Source organism: Canis lupus, chromosome 9, assembly GCF_048164855.1.
Source record: "Canis lupus baileyi chromosome 9, mCanLup2.hap1, whole genome shotgun sequence".
Taxonomy (NCBI): domain Eukaryota; kingdom Metazoa; phylum Chordata; class Mammalia; order Carnivora; family Canidae; genus Canis; species Canis lupus.
This window is the reverse complement of record NC_132846.1, coordinates 40,763,942-40,783,055: the sequence shown is the minus strand read 5'-3', so window position 1 is coordinate 40,783,055 and position 19,114 is coordinate 40,763,942. Positions and strand designations below refer to the sequence as shown.

The 19,114-nt window shown below is 40.2% G+C and overlaps 2 protein-coding genes across 4 annotated transcripts in view; one reads left to right on the top strand and one right to left on the bottom strand.

Annotated features, from left to right (window-relative positions):
* Positions 1-270: 270 nt before the first annotated feature.
* CHURC1 (churchill domain containing 1) lies at positions 271-17,238 on the bottom strand. 3 transcript variants are annotated; one of them, XM_072838936.1, is made up of 4 exons: positions 17,042-17,238; positions 10,999-11,134; positions 9,046-9,116; positions 271-2,884 (listed from the first exon to the last, which is right to left on the bottom strand). In XM_072838936.1, exons 1-4 carry the CDS (start codon positions 17,078-17,080, stop codon positions 2,792-2,794), a joined length of 339 nt encoding a protein of 112 aa, XP_072695037.1. In that variant the 5' UTR covers positions 17,081-17,238; the 3' UTR covers positions 271-2,791. The 3 variants fall into 3 exon arrangements, with proteins under 3 accessions (XP_072695037.1, XP_072695039.1, XP_072695038.1); XM_072838938.1 differs by having other exon boundaries at positions 271-3,329; positions 17,042-17,200; XM_072838937.1 differs by lacking the exon at positions 271-2,884 and adding an exon at positions 5,758-8,560 and having other exon boundaries at positions 17,042-17,204.
* An 88-nt stretch (positions 17,239-17,326) lies between these two features.
* SPTB (spectrin beta, erythrocytic) overlaps positions 17,327-19,114 on the top strand; it is a 146,364-nt gene continuing 144,576 nt past the window's right edge. Inside the window, exon 1 of the mRNA XM_072838917.1 lies at positions 17,327-18,107. The gene's annotated coding sequence lies outside the window, so the exon portion shown is untranslated. The remainder of the gene's footprint in view (positions 18,108-19,114) is intronic.

Below are 19,114 nucleotides of genomic sequence, written 5' to 3'. Positions count from 1 at the left end.
AACCAAGACTATTTTAGAAAGACTACATCAGCTAAAACAACAAAACACACATGTTGAGCTTTGACTCCAAGAGCTTAAGTATGCAGACTCCAAATCTACACGTCATGGAGTAAGTAGACAAAGAAGAAGATGCCAGGGCAAGTTCACTTTCCCAATTATATATCTCTAGATGATTCCTTTTCTTTCTTGTATCTCAGGAAGGGAAGTAAAGAAGACTGATGTTTTTGCCTGGCTCCTCTTTATCTGAACAGAAAAATATGGATTTAGAACTGGGTTCAAGAGGTCTTTATTTGATTAGATCCATCCAAGAATTCCAGAAAATAAAGTATCACACAACACAGCGCAAATTTGGTTTAATAATGACATATGTGGAGAGGATCTTGTTTTAAATTTCACAATATATAGTCCAAAACAGATAGATAATTTATTCAGTCTATAAGAGATGAGTCTATCAGTCGGGGCTTATAAAATCGTACTCTTGAGCTCCAAATGACTAAGTTGGAAACATTAGCAAACTCCAAGAAGGGACAATTCAGAGGCTATAATGGGCTTACTGCTGCTATTTAAAGTAATGAAGCATTCTCTGCTTTCTGGATCCATTTCACCAAATGATTTCCTCAGCAGGTCAGATATAGATTTGCAGAAAAGTGGAAAACATTTTCCAGGAATAACACAACTGATCTCTAAGGAGATGACTTAACTTTTCTGAATAACAAATCTTGGTCTGACAGGCCTAGATTCCTCAGATGCTGTCACTGACATTCTCAGCTTCTTCCTAACCTCACCAGACCCTTAGACTTCATGTGCCCCGAACAGTAGTGTTGAGATGGAGTCATTATACTCATTGTGTGACCTTAGGTTCCTTAACTTCTTTGTGCTTTAGTTTCTTTGGCTCTAACACTGGATAACAACAGTACCTATTTCATGGAGTTGTGAGGATGAATAAGTGTTTAAAAAGGCTTTGGCACATAGTAAGTACTTAATAAACCTCAGCATTATTATTGTTGTTGTTGTTATATAACAAAACTTCCCTGGTATCAACAATGAACACTTTGCTCATTTTTTTTCCGTTACAAGCAAAGCTTTAGTTCAGAATTTCCAAATTTCTTAGATATGAAGAGGTAACAATGTTGTCTCTAATGTCTGACACTTCAAGTTTTGGTCTCAGAAAGAACCAAAGCCATCTCATCGCATATTATACGTTATAGGCTTCCCAAAGCATTCATTTTACATTCATTATTCCACTTGGATCTTCTAACAATATATCAGAAGTAGTAAAATATCAATTTTTATTAGCCCAATCTAACAGAAATGGGACAATAAAGACCAGAGTTACGCTTTGCTTAATGGTTATACTGCTACCAAAAGGTAGAAAGACCTACATGCCAGGGTTCACAACACTCAAACCAGTATTCTTTCAACTATACAAGGTGAAATATTCTAAGATCTCTTTGCAGCAGATGAAATTATTGTTTATTTATATTAATTAAAGTCCACACTTTATTCAGATTTTGCTAGTTTCAACCAAATGTCCTTTTTCTGTCCCAGGACACTTCGTTGTATTTAGTTGTCACACCTCTTTATGATCTTGGGCTTGAGAGTTTCCCAGACTTCTCTTTATGGCCTTGACAATTTTGAGGAGTACTGGTCAGTTATTTTGTAGGCTGGCCCTCAATTGGGATTTCTCTGATGTTTTTCTCATGATTAGATAGGGTTATGGGTTTGGAAGAGGAAGACCACAAAGGTAAAGTGCCCTTCCATCATATCGTATCAACAGTACAAGCTATTATCGATAGGATTATCATCGAGGATGTTAATGCTGATCATTTGGTAGAGCTAGTGTATGTTAGGTTTTTCTATCATAAAGTTACTTTTCTCCCTCTGCATACTCTACAACATTCTTTGAAAGGAAGCTGATGTGAATAACCCACCCTTAAGGAGCGGGGAGTATCTACATATATTATTTAAAATTCGAAATTCTTCTGCATGGGAGATGTCTATTCTTCCAACTTATGTATTTATGTATTCAGTCATTTATTTATATCAGTAAGGACTTTTTTTTTAATATTTTATTTATTTATTCATGAAAGACACAGAGAGGCAGAGACATAAGCAGAGGGAAAAGCAGGCTCCATGCAGGAAGCCCGATGTGGGACTCAATCCCAGGACCCTGGGATCTCGACCTGAGCCAAAGGCAGATGCTCAACCAACTGAGCCACCCAGGTGCCCCTATCAGTAAGGACTTAATGGATATTTAGTATTTGGGTTATAATTCAATACTACTTTATTTTGTTGCTCAAACTGTTCTAACTTCAGTCACTGGAAGCTCCTTCACTTGGCTCTTTTGTCCCTTTGACACACTCCCAATAATTATGTTTTATAGGTTTTTGTGTGTTTGTTTTTGCACTTTCCTTGTGGCACATGTTTCAAGCTCATCTTGTATATTTACTGCCCCAGTCTTGAATTTATCATTTCTCCAAGGAGCCCCTGGTTCCTTTTATTGGAACCAAGACCTGAGATTTAGGTATGCTCCCATTCTGGTTTTATTTTCTAGCCACATCATTTCTAACAGATTCTTCATTCTAGCTTCATTCTGATGTGAACTGGAAACTTTAGCAGAAGAATATAATCCCCTTAATTAATTTTTACAAATTACAAACAATAGTTAAGTCTAAGCAGAAAAAATATGCAAATAATTTTCATTATGAACTAAGTAAGACAAACCATCAGGCTTGCTGTATTGTAAACCAACACAACATAGTTACTACAGAACTGAACTGCAGAAGGATCCTTAGAATAACAATGTCATTTGTCGAGGGTCATCAGGGAGGATACTGATAGTATCTTCAGCTTTGCCACATAACAGACATAGCATGGTGTACTCCTAGAACAAGATAAAGTGCATAATAAGATTGAGGAACAGGGAGAAAGACACTTCATTACTTATTCTAGTAAAGCTATTCCCTACAAATTGGAATGGATATTCCCTCTGCACATTAATTTCTTCAACACCTATCAGAGATGTCTTAGGTTTATTCTGTGTATTCTGGAGTCTTGTTTATGTAAATTGAACACATGCTGATACTTTATTTACTATGTACACAAGAATATCATCTTGGAAATGCATGGCTATTTCTTGGATTAAAGCACATATTGGACTAGGGGCACCTGGGGAGCTGGGTCAGTTAAGCATCCGCCTCTTGATTTCGGCTCAGGTCATGATCTTGGGAGTCATGAGAGGGAACCTTGCAGTCAGGCACCGCACTGCGCATGGAGCCTGCTTAGGACTCTTTCTCTCTCTCCCTCTGCCCCTTCTCAACTTCCCTCTCCTAAAAGAAAAAAAAAAAAAAAAAGAAAAAAAAAATATATATATCTCCAAATACACACTGAGCTTGATTAGTGCTATTTAATTAATTCATTCATTATTTGAGAGAGTGTGTGTGCATGTGCCCATGGGCGGAGGGTGGGAGGATGAGGGGGTGTGGGGATGGGGAGTTGGGTGGCAGAGGGGCAGGAGAGGGAGGAGAATTTTAAGCAGGCTCCATGCTGATAGGAGGGATAGGAAGGTAGGACAGAAGGGGAGTGGGAGCTGGGGGTGTTCAATCCCATGACCCTGAGATTATGACCTGAGCTGAAACCAAGAGCCAGATGCTCCGCAGATTAAGCCACCCAGGCGCCCCTAGTGCTTCTATTTAAAGTAGTGAAGCAATTTAAGTGTGGGTCTCTAAGGACAAATTCCTATTCTTAGAGCTGCTCCTTTCTAGATTATTTAAGACTACTCAGCAACAGAAATGATTTTTAAAAAGAATGAATGAAAGATCGATCCCAAACTAAAACAACTATTTTTATCTACTCCAAGAAAATATACAATTAAGTTAAATCTACTCGTATGGCATGCCTCATATTTAGATAGCTAGCTGTCTGGAATTTGATCTATTTTAGGAGTTTATGTTTCTTGGGCTTAACAAATATCCAGGCTGACAAAAAAGAATGAAACCTTGCCATTTGCAATGACATAGATGGACCTGGAGTATATCAGGCTAAGTGAAGTCAGAGAAAGACAAATACCACGTAATTTCACTTCTATGTGTAATTTAAGAAATGAAACAAATGAGCAAAGGAAAAGACAAAGATGCACACAAACCAAGAAACAGACTCTTAGCTACAGAGAACAAACTGATGAACAGACTGATCCCCCAGAGGGATGGGATGGTGGAAATAGGGGACTGGGATTAAGGAGGGCACCGGGTGATGTATGAAAGGGCTGAGTCACTATCCTGTACACCTGAAACTAGTATAACTCTGTGTGTTAACTATATTGGAAATACAATTTTGAAAAATGTGCAGGCTGGTGACTGAAGAGATTTGTTTTAGGGAAAACTCCTAGGGCAAAGTCCTATTTTTATAGTTATCCCCTTTTAGAATATTTAATATGGGTCATAAACTATACACACATATTTCCTTTCAAGCTTTTGCTTAAAAAGTTTTTTTTATATTCTTCAGGAAAATAAACTTAATGTTAAATCGATTAGTATTTCCACACTTAAAATGAGATTGTTAGCTGTCTAGGGATTGGTCAGTCAAGGTGGTTTATATTTCATGGGTATGGACAGTCACTTGAGAGAGGGTCACAGAGATAAACAACTATGGTTCAGAGACTCAGAACCAGGTAACTGCATTTCTGCTTCCTACCAGTGAGTTCAGTGGGGAGCTTAGCTGTGACCAGAGAAAGATTGTTTCTTTAAGGCCACACTTAATTTCAAGGTCTACTCTACTCATACAATATTGATAAGTAGAGGCTAGAGCTCAGAGAACAAACATAGGTCTCATAAATTAAAAAAAGAAACAGGGGCGCCTAGTGACTCAGTTGATAAGTGTCCAACTCTTGGTTTCGGCTCAGATTATGGCCTCAGGGTCATGAGATGAGCCCCATGCTGGGCTCCACGCTCAGCAGAGAGTCTGCCTGAAGATTCTCTCCTTCTTCCCTCCCCCCACCCCAAAAATAAACCTTAAAAATTTTGAAATAAAAATCCCCCCTATACAAGGTCTTTTACTGCTCTAAAATACTTCTGCTTTAAAAAAAAAAAAAAAAATAACTTCTGCTTTCACCTGTGAGACATTACTAGTAGGATGGGAACCTCTCACTGGAAATGAAGAAGAAAACAATAATAAATTCCAAATGGGAGTATGTGTGAAGCTTGATGAACATCTGAGTTTTCACCCAATCTATCCATTGACAAGTTTTTATTAAGTATCTCAATGCTCTGCAATGTGCTAGGTACACTGGCAGACATGAGAGAAGGCAAGGGCAGGTCTGACCTTGCAAAATGTATAATGTAACTGGAGAGCAAGAAAAAAACCTAACATGTGGTATAATCTGGAAAGACAGTAATTATTAAATTATTAAATAAGACTGATTGCACCTGTAATCTTTAATTTATAGCTGGTTTGGAATCCAAATTTCACTGTAGGTCAATTATTTGGAATTCAAAAGCAGTTTCCCACAAAAGTAATGTTGACCGCAGCAGTTAGATTGCCAGGAAATTCCAGGGAGTCTTTCAAATTCATTGTACAAGTACTATAGAATCTAGCCATACATAGTAGTACTTCTGTGGGAAAATGTGTCTAGAATTCTAACTTGGAATGCTAGAACACATCTCCCTGTTCCACCGTGATCAAGGCACCTTTTATCAAAACTGGCCAAGTTGGGAGAATGAGAATTCCCTCCAGTCATTCATGGAGACCCTCAAAGGTTCCACCTGGGGTAAATACAGCGACAGACATTTGGAAGAAGAGTGGAGTATGTGGAATCACACTTTTGAGAAGACCAGATCCTTTGCTTTATTCTGTGCATCCCATGGCCATTTTCTTCAAAAACTATTAATTCTGACCTCAAGTCCTTTCCTTTCCTAGCCCACAGTGGAATAGAAGGCAGTCTCACAGATTCCCTTTTGTTTCCTAAGGCAAACACATAGTCCTTTCAGTGACTTTTAGGGTGATACAAAAAAATAAAGGATACCTGTTATCATTTATAATGTATTTTCTGCTTAAACTCTCTACTCCTGTCTCTACTTTTCTCCCTACTTGTGCCATCAGAAAAATCTCACTTTAGCAATGATACTGTGGTTATTTTAAAAACAGAATTCTTGTCTTTTAGAGATATGTTCTGAAATATTGACAGAAGTGGTGATATAGTTGGGATTTGATTCAAAATAATCCTATAGGGAGATGTGAGGTATAAATACAGCAAACTGAAGCTGGGTGATGAAGGTTAAAACACTATTCTGCCTCCTTTTCCCCAGAAGACATTTAAAACAAAACAGGGTTATTAGCATTCAAGAATGACATCTGTGAGACAGCTGATGGGTTTCAAGTGAGCCTGAGTGGGCGTGTACTCACTATTTGAGAAAGTAAAGAGAAGGTTCTGACTGGAGACCAAAGCTCAGGGGAAAATCAGTTAGGGAACAATAGGAAGGGAAACCAGGGAAAAAGCAAAAGAAGACTCAAAATAATTTTAAAAAGAAAGAAAAAGTCTGGCACTATGGACCCCAAGGGAAGAAATCCTTCAAAAACCACAATGGTTGACAAAACCAGACCCAAGAGAGATGATAAAAGAGCTAAGAATGGAGGCAAGGTCACAGCATTCAGCTACATTATAGGAGACCTCTGAGAGAATAGTTTTAGTAGAGTGAAAATGAAAATCAGTTTGCAGATGGTTAAGAGGAGCACGGGGAAATAAAGAGAATAGGGTAAAGACCTATTCAAGTAAAGAAGGAAAAGGAAGGATGAAGATGCTAGAAGAGGAATCACAGAAGTAGCTGAGTGAAATGAAAGATTTTTGACTTATTTTTTAACCAATGATGAATCAAGTATATTTACTGTAAGAAATATTTTAAAACCCAGGGAGACAAAAGAAGATTCTGGATAGAGAGTAGATTGGTGAGGAAATGTAGAAAGGGTAGCCTTAGGGAGGAAAGAATACAAATCTTCCTCTCTATTGGGACAGAGGGAAGAGTCTGAGGTTGGACAATGCTATATGTGGTAAGCCAATGAGACTAGTGGGAAAGAAGAGAGAGGGAAGGTGGCCAGCCCCATGAGAACACTGAAATGAGGAGCTCAGATATTACACTGTAGCTAAAATGAGCTATGGAAGGGCCACAGTGGTGGTCTAAAGCATCACTTTCAGAAAATGAATCTGATGGTAGATCTAGAATACAGGTGGAAGGAAGCAGATGTTGAGAGAGAAGATGAACTGGAAAGCCCAGTTTAAGAGTTGGGGTTTTTCGAAGAGAATTTCACTGTCTACAAGTTGTCAATACAAACCATCTTTCTTTATCTTCTTCTCCCTACTCTGAAGTCATTTCTGGGGCAGTTTTGAAAATGGCTGCATTCAGTCATAAAGGAAATCAGCTAGGCTTTGCTCTCATGGCAGTGATGGGCAATGGCTTAATTAGGGCAATCTTAACAGCCATTTAGGGCCCTAAAAAGTTTAAGGGGCTTCAGGAGCTTCTGAAAAATGACTAGAAGCCATCCTTTCCACTCATGAAAGGACAGAGCTGCTTCTTTAAGCCCAGGATATGCTCCATCCCCTATCTGGCCACTACTCATTCACTGAGATCTTGATTTTGCCCTAAGTTACATATAACATATAAATATCTTTTGAGACATAATTTTTGGATGCTGACAAGATGTTGTACAGATTAATCACAACATATCAGACCGGATTCTGACAGGTGTATAAGTGCTTTCTTCTACACTAAAATACAAATGAATGAGAATGGCTATACTGTAAGATTCTGTTATGAAGATTATTATTATTATAATATTTATTTATTTATTTATTTATTTATTTTTTATGATAGTCCACAGAGAGAAGAGAAAGAGGCAGAGACACAGGCAGAAGGAGAAGCAGGCTCCATGCACCGGGAGCCCGACGTGGGACTCGATCCTGGGTCTCCAGGATCACGCCCTGGGCCAAAGGCAGGCGCCAAACCGCTGCGCCACCCAGGGATCCCTATTATTTTTTTCTAATTAAAATGCTACCCAGGGGTACCTGGGTGGCTCAGTGGTTGAGCTTCTGCCTTTGGCTCAGGTCATGATCCTGAGGTCCTGGGTTCCAGTCCTGCATCAGGCTCCCTGCAGGGAGCCTGCTTCTCCCTCTGCCTATCTCTCTGTGTCTCTCATGAATAAATAAATAAAGAAAATTTAAAAAAATAAAATAAAATGCTACCCAAATTGGAAGGACTTAAAAAAAAAAACTCCCCTGCCTGTTAAAAGCTCTAACCTGAATTTTATATCCTATAGATGAATACGTAGTTCACTCTAAATAAGTAAGTCAATCTGAAGGCTTGAAAATGGAGGTAGTAAGAGACAGATACAGGCTCTAGTGTGTCCTTATGGTTACCAGGTTACCCCTGGCTCTGCCCCACTGCCCAGCTTTTCTACCTGACCATCAGATGATCTGTGAATCTTCAACAACTCAGGCATACAGCAGCCTTCTGTACAATTCTTCATGTGCTCGGTGGTCCAGCTTCTTTCCTCCAACCTTGGTACAGCCATCCTATCATTTTACTTAACGAATTATATTACAATATCTTACCACAGCTGAGACTACAAAGTTGCTCGACTCTATGTGCCTACTGGGGAAGACATGGATAACCTCCTTATCAGAATTCCCATGCTCAGCAAGTATGAGGGCAGTGGGCAAGCCAACACTCATAAAAACCAACAACTGTGCAATTACATAACTGGATAGAGAAAAAAACAAGCACAATTGTAACCTCATAAGAGCCCACAATGTGCTATTCTTTAAAAACAAAAATGACAGGCTTGAGATATCATGCATTTTGATTTGTGACTCTTATGAAGACAGCTTGGAACAGATCAATGTACATCTAAAGTGTCTCTCTTAACATACACAATTAGAAGAGAAGGATGGTCTCCTTTAATATTTACTAGTACTCCACTTATTAAAACTATATTTATATTTACAAAAGTACATTTATTATCCCTCCCCACAATAATATACCATATATATACATTTACCTGAAATTCATCCATGATACTGAATGTGTACTCATGCCTGGCTATTATGTGATGACAATTCTTACACAGATCTGCCAAAACAGAGAGAGATTTAAATAATTAAGTGTCGGAAGGTCTCTTAAGGCAGTAAAATTTCTATTTTCAGTAAGGTATTGCTTTATAAGAATCTTAACTGATATATTTAACACAGCAGCAGGAAACCCATTCTAATATCTACCTTGATAAGAAACCCAAAATCCATCACATAGCAACACTACATAACGAATGGCCTCAACTCAGAGATTTAACAGGCATATACTAATTCCCATTCTCAGGACTTCTAGAAACTGTACTACAAAAAACAATCATAAATAAAAAGCCAATGCTAGACATTAAAATGAATTTAATAATAAGACTCCTTAAAAATATGATCATAAATAGGATTTTTTAAAAAAATATGATTTATTGAGTGCCTAATGTGTGCCAGATATAGTTCTAAGTACTTTTTATCTGTTTACTTACTTAATCTTCTCAAAACCCAAAGAGGTAGATCCTATTGTTATCACCTTTTTAAGGATAAAGAAACAAAGGCACACCACAGTTAAGCAATTAGCAAGACTACTGAGCTAGAAGTGTGGGAAACAGAATTCAAACCCATGCATTCTGGCTCCAGAGCCCTTGCTCTTAACCACTGTGTCCTACTACCTCTTTATAATAGAGTTGAAAGGGTTATTCCTGAAATAAAGAAAAAGACTGTTCTACTTTAGAACACTTAGAATATTTAGAACATTTTCAATGACTAAAGGCTTAGTGTCTCTCATATCTTTTTTACAAAATATCATTATTTGCACATTTATTCCTCATATATTCAGAACATACTGAAGAACCAGGTGACAAGCAAAAAGAGAATATAAACAGTTTAAATTATCATCACCATACCTACTTGCTAAAATGTACACACACTTAATTTACTCACAGAAATTCTTAGAGTGCCAACCTCAGATCTGATTCATTTTTATGATACAGAGCTTATTTATTTGGTTCCTCAGCATAGAGGATGAGGAACAGCATATGAAGGTAGCACAGAAAGATAATGAGAAAGAAGACAAAAAAAAGCTGAGAGCAGAAACAAGACTAAAAAACCGTAACATCCCAGGGTCATTCTGTATGGCAGCAAATAGCCCTAAACATTTTAGTAGCTGTTGGAGGACATCACTGTATTAGACTATAGTAAAAAAAAGAAAACTCACATGAATGACCATAGGGTTAAAAAAAAAGTCTCCGTCTTGTTTCAGAAGGCATAAAGACTTTAGAATAAACAAACAAACGGGATGCCTGGGTAGCTCAGTGGTTGTGTGTCTGCCTTCGGGCCAGGGTGTGATCCTGGAGTCCTGGGATCAAGTTCTGCATCAGGCTCCCTGAACCCAGCCTGCTTCTCTCTCAGCCTGTCTCTGCCTCTCTCTGTCCCTCATGAATAAAGAAATAAAATCTTTTTTTTTTAATTTTTATTTTATTTATGATAGGCACACAGTAAGAGAGAGAGAGAGAGGCAGAGACACAGGCAGAGGGAGAAGCAGGCTCCATGCACTGGGAGCCCGACGTGGGATTCGATCCTGGGTCTCCAGGATCGCGCCCTGGGCCAAAGGCAGGCACTAAACCGCTGCGCCACCCAGGGATCCCAAGAAATAAAATCTTAAAAAAAAAAAAAAAGAATAAATAAACAAAAAATGGTACCTGAATCATAAGCTTCAGTCATCTGCAAAAGTCACTTAGGCAGAATCTGATGATGCTAGCTAGCATCATATTTACTAGCATCATATTTATCTTCCTCTTAAAAACTGAACTAGCAACTCTGTTGCAATACAATATAGAAACAGGCCTCATAAAATACAACGTATCAGTAGGCACAACATATCAGCTTTCTAGAGCAGGTCTCTGCCACCAGATTTGCATGAAAATAAAAACTCTACTTACGGTCATAGGTAACTATTTCTTCACCATCTTCCTCTTTCAAAGATTTGTTTGTGATCAGCATAAAATCCCGCTTACTGCACACTGCACAGCCTGTAAAGTTCAGCAAGAAAGAGCCATTCTCCAGGCAGATGTTACCCTAAGATATTAAAAATAGGAATTTAATTTTCTTCTATTTCAAAATCCGTGGTGAAAATAATTAATAGACTAAAAATTTCTAAAGGCAAAAAACCACCCCCAAAAAACCATGGCCAGAATTTACTTGCTTGAAGTCTGTACTAAGTGATTTTTTAAATTACTAGCTTTCCTCTAGAAGTGCTATTTATGGCAACTAAAACTGAAGCAGTGTTAAGCAGTAAGTCTCTGAGGATTGCAACTGTGTTTGAGAGGACTAAATGCAAATGGATATTTAGAAACTTAATGAAGCTTTAATAATATAAAATGTGAAGAGGAAAAATCAGAAGAATCTAATAGCCAACAATATTAAATGAGGCATAGCATAAAACTAGAATTAAAATACAATCAAAATGGAAGCACTGGGGCAGCCCGGGTGGCTCAGCGGTTTAGCGCCACCTTCAGCCCAGGGCGTGATCCTAGAGACCTAGGATCGAGTCCCATGTCAGGCTCCCTGCATGAAACCTGCTTCTTCCTCTGCCTGTCTTTGCCTCTCTCTCTCATGAATAAATAAAATATTTTTTAAAAAAATAGAAGCACTGAACTAATGATAAAAATGATCTTATACAATGTGATGGTCAGTTGATAGTTGAAATTGCATTTTTTTTTATGCCTTAAAAAATAATACAAAATAAGCAAAGAATAAACCCTCATCTCTACAGATGCCTGTCCTTAAGGGTATGTGTGATTCAGGCAGAGAAGATAAGCTCTGCAATTCATCAGACTGACACCACAGTGTTCAAAAGAAAGGGATTTGCTTCATCACTAAGAAACTGTAAATAACTTATGCTCCTAGCTCAAGGGAGGTCTTTGCTAAAGGCTTACTAATTGCTCAGGAAGTAATTTTATAAATACTCTAATTCAACCTCATTTCTGACCCATACATAAAGTATTCTTTAATAATTAATGTGACTAAAAACCAGTCAAATCAACACTTCTCCAATGCAGCTATGTGCTTGATACTGTGCAAAAGTACAGTGAAGGATTAGGGGATGAGTCACATCTTTCCTCCTTCTAGGTGCTTATGAACTAGCAAGAAAACCAGCTTTAAGTGATGCCATAGTGTAGCCTTCCTGGATTCCCAGCACCACAGTCAACCTCTCCCTTTGGAGTGGCTCCTTGATGCTATGTATTAAGGAAGAGATTAACTGTTAGGGTGGGAGTGGGTGGAAGCGAGGAAATCAATCTAACTATATAGTTGGGAGATACTAAATCACAGGCACATCAATTTAACTGCTAAAGGGGAAAAATGGCCTTGGGGTTAAAGTTCAAATTTCCAACTATTAAGAAAAGGTACTTTGATTTTTTAAAAAATAAACTTCACTGAAGTATAGCTTCTATATAATAAAATCCATATACTGTAAGGGTATAGGTGAATGACTTTTAACAGATATATGTATCAATGTAACCACTACACCAATCAAGATATAAAAATTTCTATCTTCCCAGGAGATCCTTCAGGCTTTGCAATCTACCTCCAATCCCTATCTCACTTCAAGCATTCTTTGATCTGATTCCTATCTCTAGATACTAGTTTTGCTTGCTATAAAATTTTATATAAATAGAACCATGCAGTACACTATTCTGCATCCCATTTCTTTTGTTCAAAATAATGTCCATGTTAATCATCTATGTTGTACTAGAAGCTCATTGCTTTTTATTGCCAAATAGTATTCCATTGAATGGATTCATCTGTTGATAGACTTGGGTCCTTTTCAGCTTGAAGTTATTATGAATAAGGTAGCTACAAAGACTCAGTAAGTCTTGTGTAGATATATGCCCTTCTCTTGAGTAAATATCTAGAAGTGGAATTGCTGAGTCAGATGGTAAAAATATGATCTATGCAAACTCTATAACTGCCCATTAATTTTCCAAAGTTTTCCATTTTCTATTCCCATCAGCACTGCATGAGTTCTAGTTCCTCCATATCCTCACCAACCTGAGGTACTGTATCTTTTATTTTAGCCCTCCTGATCATGGGGTATATCACAATAGTTTTTAATTTGCATTTCCCTCATGACTAATAACGTTAAACATCTTTTCATTGTGCCTTACAATGTACCTTCTTTAGTGGAGAGTCTATTCAAATCTTTTGTCCATTTTTTGATAGTTAGATTGTTTATCTTATCTAGTTTTAAGAGTTACTGAATTGTAAGAGTTCTATATATATCTTATTTTTTTTTAATTTTTATTTATTTATGATAGTCACACACACACAGAGAGAGAGAGGCAGAGACACAGGCAGAGGGAGAAGCAGGCTCCATGCACCGGGAGCCCGACGTAGGATTCGATACCAGGTCTCCAGGATCGCGCCCTGGGCCAAAGGCAGGCGCCAAACCGCTGCGCCACCCAGGGATCCCCTATATATATCTTAGAGACAAGTCTTCTGTCAGATTTGTATTACAAATATTTTCTCCCTGTTATTGGTGTGCCCTTTTTAAAATGATGTCTTTTGAAGAGTTTTGATTTTTATGAAGTCCAATTTGTCAAACCTTTTCTTTCACTATTTGTGTCTTCTAAGACTAGTATCTCTCATCTGTGAAAAATATCTACCACAAGTCTCCAGAAAATTTTATGAAACCAAAGATAAATATTTACTATCTATTCATTCCACACTTAATATTTTTTAAAAAAAGATTTTATTTATTTATTCATGAGAGACACACAGAGAGAGAGGCAGAGACACAGGCAGAGGGAGAAGCAGGCTCCATGTAGGGAGCCCAACATGGGACTTGATCCAGGGTCTCCAGGACCACACCCTGGGCTGCAGGCGGCGCTAAACTGCTGAGCTACCGGGGCTGCCACACCTGGGCTGCCCCACACTTAATACTTCTTGAGGGATCCCTGGGTGGTGCAGCGGTTTGGCGCCTGCCTTTCGCCCAGGGCGCGATCCTGGAGACCCGGGATCGAGTCCCACGTTGGGCTCCCGGTGCATGGAGCCTGCTTCTCCCTCTGCCTGTGTCTCTGCCTCTCCCTCTCTCTCTCTCTGTGACTATCACAAATAAATAAAAATTAAAAAAAAATTAAATACTTCTTGAGATGCTAATCCATTATTTTTCTCTGCCAATTTTTTGGATGAGTACACTATACTTGCTACCATCATCTTATTGTCCTTTCCTTTGCTAAGCTCAAAGTAGTTTCTGCTCTTACTGCTCTCAGAAATATCGCAAGACTTCAAAAACTCCTAGAGTTGGTCCTCTGTGATTTCAATTGGTCAATCTCTCCTGAACAACAGGAAGAGAGTCCAATTCCTCCAAGAGTCGCCCATTCCACTTTTGCGCATCTGTTATAAAGTTCTTTGTTCTGACTCAAAGCCTACAACCCAATAACATCCACCCACTCAAGATTTCTAAATCTGCCTTCTGAAATTCCAAATAAAATTTTAATTCGTCCTCATGACAGCCCTTTAATTATTCCAGAACAGAATAGTCAGAAAAAAAGTGCTTATGAAAGGCATTTTTCAAAAAAGAAAAGAAAAGAAAGGTACTTTTCTGGTTTCTCAATCACCTCAAACCTTTTCTCTATTCTTCTTCTACTTTATTTTCACTTTCTAAATTATTCCTTGAAGCTCAGCCCTTGATTCTCCTTGATTCTCCACATTCTTTTCCTAAGAAAACAAATCCTTTCTATTTTGACACTTTTATTTGGCTAACTCATCTGAATCTCACACCTAAACTGCAATCCTGTATTTTCACTTGACTCCTTGGATGTTACATTCTCAATCTTGGATGATACGTGATACAAACAATCTGACCATGTGAACCCCAATTTTGGTTCTCTCTCCCATATGCCTCCAATTTCTGTAATGGTATTTCCAATTTCCCAATTGCCTAGATTGAAAACTCTAAGATCATCTATAGTTCCTCCCGCCATTAAATGGGTTGAGTTCTATTAATTCTTTCCTTGAAATGAAGTCTTCATTATCTCATGCCTACACTACTGTTGCCATGGCTCCCCAAATACTCTGTAGGGCTCTCCCTTTTACATTCCCTCCCCCCACCATAACCTCAACATACAGTCGTAAGATTCATTCCCCTAAAATATTTCAGAATTATTTCTCTATTCATTTTTTTCTGATGGATGCCCAATGCCTAAAGTGTAGAATCTAACTTTTTTTTTTTTTTAAGATTTTATTTATTTATTCATGACAGACATACAGAGAGAGGCAGAGACACAGGCAGAGGGAGAAGCAGGCTCCATGCAGGGAGCCTGACGTAGGACTGGATCCGGGTCTCCAGGATCATGCACTGGGCTGAAGGCGGCGCTAAACTGCTGGGCCACCGGAGCTGCCCAGAATCTAACTTCTTAATACAATTTTTAAGTCTTTTGGTTAGCTCAATTATTAAGAATCCAACCTAATCTCTTTAATACTCTTCCCTATAAACACCTCCCTTGTGTGGTCTCTGAAAAGTGCAGTGTTCGTTATTGAATTCATAAAAATTTATTTTTAAACTTTTTATGAATCAGAACACAGTGAAGTATATGCAACAAAAATGTACAGTATAATGCCTCTACCTAGTAGGTATCAGTAGTATCCCCAGTTGTGACAACTAAAAATGTCTACAGATAGTGTCAAACATCCTTTCGGAGGCAAACAAAACCAAAAACCTCACCCTGTTGAGAGCCACCGCTTTAATTAATTCACTTTCATTACTCATTCATGGTGTTCCATTCTATGATCCTATCACACTTCTCCCGTTTGTGACTACAAATAATGCTGGTATGAGCATTCTTACGCAAGTCTCTAGAAACGTATGCATATGCACTTCCTTCTCTAGAATGGGAACTGCTGCATATCTTCATTTGATAATGCTACACCTTTTCCCAAGAAGGTTGTAACGTGAGCCTTCTTGTTATATATCCTTCCCCCAAAGACTGAGTATTACTCAGGATAGCAAGAGACCGGAAAACTGCAGATTTCCGGCCTCCCAACCACGACAAGAATCCTTGTTCCTGTTATATTCCCCAGGCCTCTGGCTCCTCCTTTCCTTCCCTAATCAAAACCAGCCTTCAAATCCCAAAAGAAGTCCACCTTTCTCTTGAGGAAGCAGCGCTATTTCCCTCCCGTTTCTCTACACCTCGAACAGCATTTATGAACTGTTACTCCCCTAAACTGTAAGCTCTCGGGATGCAACGAAAGCTGCCTTTTATTTCTTTGGAATCCCTTTCTGGCCTCGCAAAGTAATCTAGCTACACACGTAAATGTTTAATAAGTATATCCCGAATGAGAGTAAAAAAAAAAAAAAAAAAAAAAAGCTTCGGCAACCTCCCGAGATTGAGAAGAACCGAGATTTTTCCAAAAAAAAAAAAAAAAAAAGTAAAGGCCGGTCATCTGAGTTCTGGCCTTGGCTCCCCGGTTCAGAGAATGTGAACTTGGGCAAGTGATTGCCCCTCTCCGGGCATTAGTTCCCCCTGCAACACTGGGTTATACCAAATGGCCTCAGAGGTGGCTTCCGGCGCTAGAAATTCGGTAAGAAACGTGAATTTCACCGAATCAAGCTTGAGAGGGAGACCCGGGGTTGGGGGGGGGGGGGGGGGGGCGTGTCCCTTCGTCGTCGGACTGGATATTGTTGATGGTGGTGGAGTTTCCCTTGCTGTGCCCTGGAACTCGAGAGAAAGTGGGGTGACGGCTGAGGTCAGCCGCCGGGGGGGGGGGGGCGGGGACCCGCGGAATCCGCGGCCAGAGCACGCCGCCGCCATCAAGCGCCTAAAGACAGCTACCGGGTCACCGCCACGCGCAGAGCGGCCGGGTCGGCCCGCGCCCAGCCTCTCAGGGAAGGCCGGCCGGGGCTACGAGAAGCCCCAGGGGCTGGCCACGGGCCACGGGCCACGGGCCGCGGGAGCGAGACGTCCTCGGCGCCCACTCGCTCACCCGGTTGGGATACTCCTTCTCCACACAGCCCCCACACATCCCGGCGCCGTTCCCGGGACGCGGTCCTCCAGCGCTTCCGGGAAGACGAAACCTCGCGAGAGCAAAGGCAAGGTTGCCGCATGCGCCCGAAGTCCTCGACCCCGGAGGGCTGGCTCTCGCGAACTTACTCGGAATCTCCGCCCCCTTCGCCCGCTGTTGTTCTAGGGCAGAGCCCGGTCTCCCAGGGAACCGCGCGAGACCCGGCGAGGGGCTCGCGACACCTACGGAGGGAGGGGGCGGGGCCGCGCGCCCTGGGGCGGGAACCCGAGGCGGGGCTCGCCGAGTTCTAACCCGCGCCGGCCTGAGTCGAGCCGCGGCACGCACGATGGGGAGTCGTTTCTCGCTGCTTCGGCTTGCTCCACACGTAAAGCCGAAATGATAATAACCTAAACGCCTTTCCATACCGGGGAGAGCGATAAATCAGCTCTCAGCAGGTGAATAAGCAACAACCCAAGCGTCGGGGAAGAGGCACTTAGAGCTCTGCAGAGAATCTCCTAAAGCTCCTAAAAAGAACGCGTAAAATGTTAATAAATAAGTGACTGTGGTTTATCCCATTAGCGGTGGGAAACGTGTTTCTTTGTCACAAAACGTGCACACACTACGCCGATAGAACAGGGCGAGGTCGATGCTGCGGGGCTGAAAATGCTCGTGGTTGGATCCCTGCCTTCTCCTTTTCCTTCGTATTGAAGGAGCTTGTCACAGTAACATCATTAACCTGAATACGGGTATCCAAAATCTGTGCTTCTGAACAACCTGTCTTCATCCCACCCAGCTACTCCAGCGGAGGTGTTTAGCGGGAGCGTCAGCATCCTCCCTGAACCCTGCCCTATGGAGTTAAGTCGGAAGAAATCAGGGAGCCTATGAGACTTGGGATCCAGGATCTTTAAAGAAGAGATGAATAACTATTTTCAAAGTTCACTCTATTCTTGGAATAATTACCATGCCTTCCACTGTATGACATTTTCGACCTTCCAAAGTGTCCTCATTTCAGCTTCTGATTGTGTGCCTTTCCAACCCTGTAACAATGGTAAGAAAAATGTCTCCCCTTTTCAGATGAGGGAACCAAGAAATAAATGGGTAAGGTCTTATCTGTGGTAACAAAACTGCTAGCAGTCCCCCAGGACTAGGACTTGGTTCCTATCCTGGGCTTAACTTCTTTTTAATAGAGTAGCCAGTAGCCACATGTGGTGAATTTGAACCGAGATGTATTGTCAGTACATTCTACACACTAGATTGAGAAGACAGGATTAAAAAAAAAATGCCAAGTATTTCATAAGTAATTTTTTTTTAAAGATTTTATTTACTCATGAGAGACACAAAGAGAGAGGGGTAGAGACAGGCAGAAAGAAGCAGGCTCCCTGCAGGAAGCCCAATGTGGGATCCGATCCCCAGACTCTAAGATGACACCCTGGGCCAAAGGCAGGCGCTCAACGGCTGAGCCACCCAGGCGTCCCACATCAGTAATTTTTATATTGATTACATGTTAAAATAATCGGCTAAATAAAAATATATTATTAAAATTAAGTTCGTCTGTTTTTTTGAATCTGGCTACTAGAAAATGTTAAATTACCCAAGTAGCTTGTATTTCTGCTGGACAAGGCTGGTCCATACAATTCTGTCTCTTGATCCATTTTGAAATGTGTCCTCTGTTTTTAAAACCTAATGCTGACTTTTAATTTTACTAACCGCTGTAGCTATTTTATTCAATTCTATAGATATTTGTTGAGGCCTTCGCTGCTCAAGGAACTGTGTGGACAACAGGAAGATGAAAAAGACATTGTCGCTCCCTGTTCTCCAGAGACTCATCATAGAGTGTGAGAGATAAGATGAGCATAAATACCTATAATTATTGGTAGATTGTGGTTTAAGAGCACAAAATGGAGAGACTGCTTCCAGGTGCAGATTGGGAAAGAGGAATTTGGGCCTTGAAGTATGTATAGGATTTCAAAAAGAGAATTTTAGCATAGGAATTTCAGGTGGACCATGCCAAGGAGTTGGATTTTTATCCTACAGGGGATAGTGAGCCACTGGCAG

What these genes read in the sequence shown, in the direction of transcription:
- CHURC1 (XM_072838936.1), bottom strand. Translation starts at nt 17,080, where the DNA reads ATGTGTGGGGGCTGTGTGGAGAAGGAGTATCCCAACCGG. An exon ending in AGAAGGAGTATCCCAACCGG is followed by an intron (nt 11,135 to 17,041) that starts GTGAGCGAGTGG and finishes TTAATATCTTAG; the next exon opens with GGTAACATCTGCCTGGAGAA. An exon ending in AGAAATAGTTACCTATGACC is followed by an intron (nt 9,117 to 10,998) that starts GTAAGTAGAGTT and finishes CTGTTTTGGCAG; the next exon opens with ATCTGTGTAAGAATTGTCAT.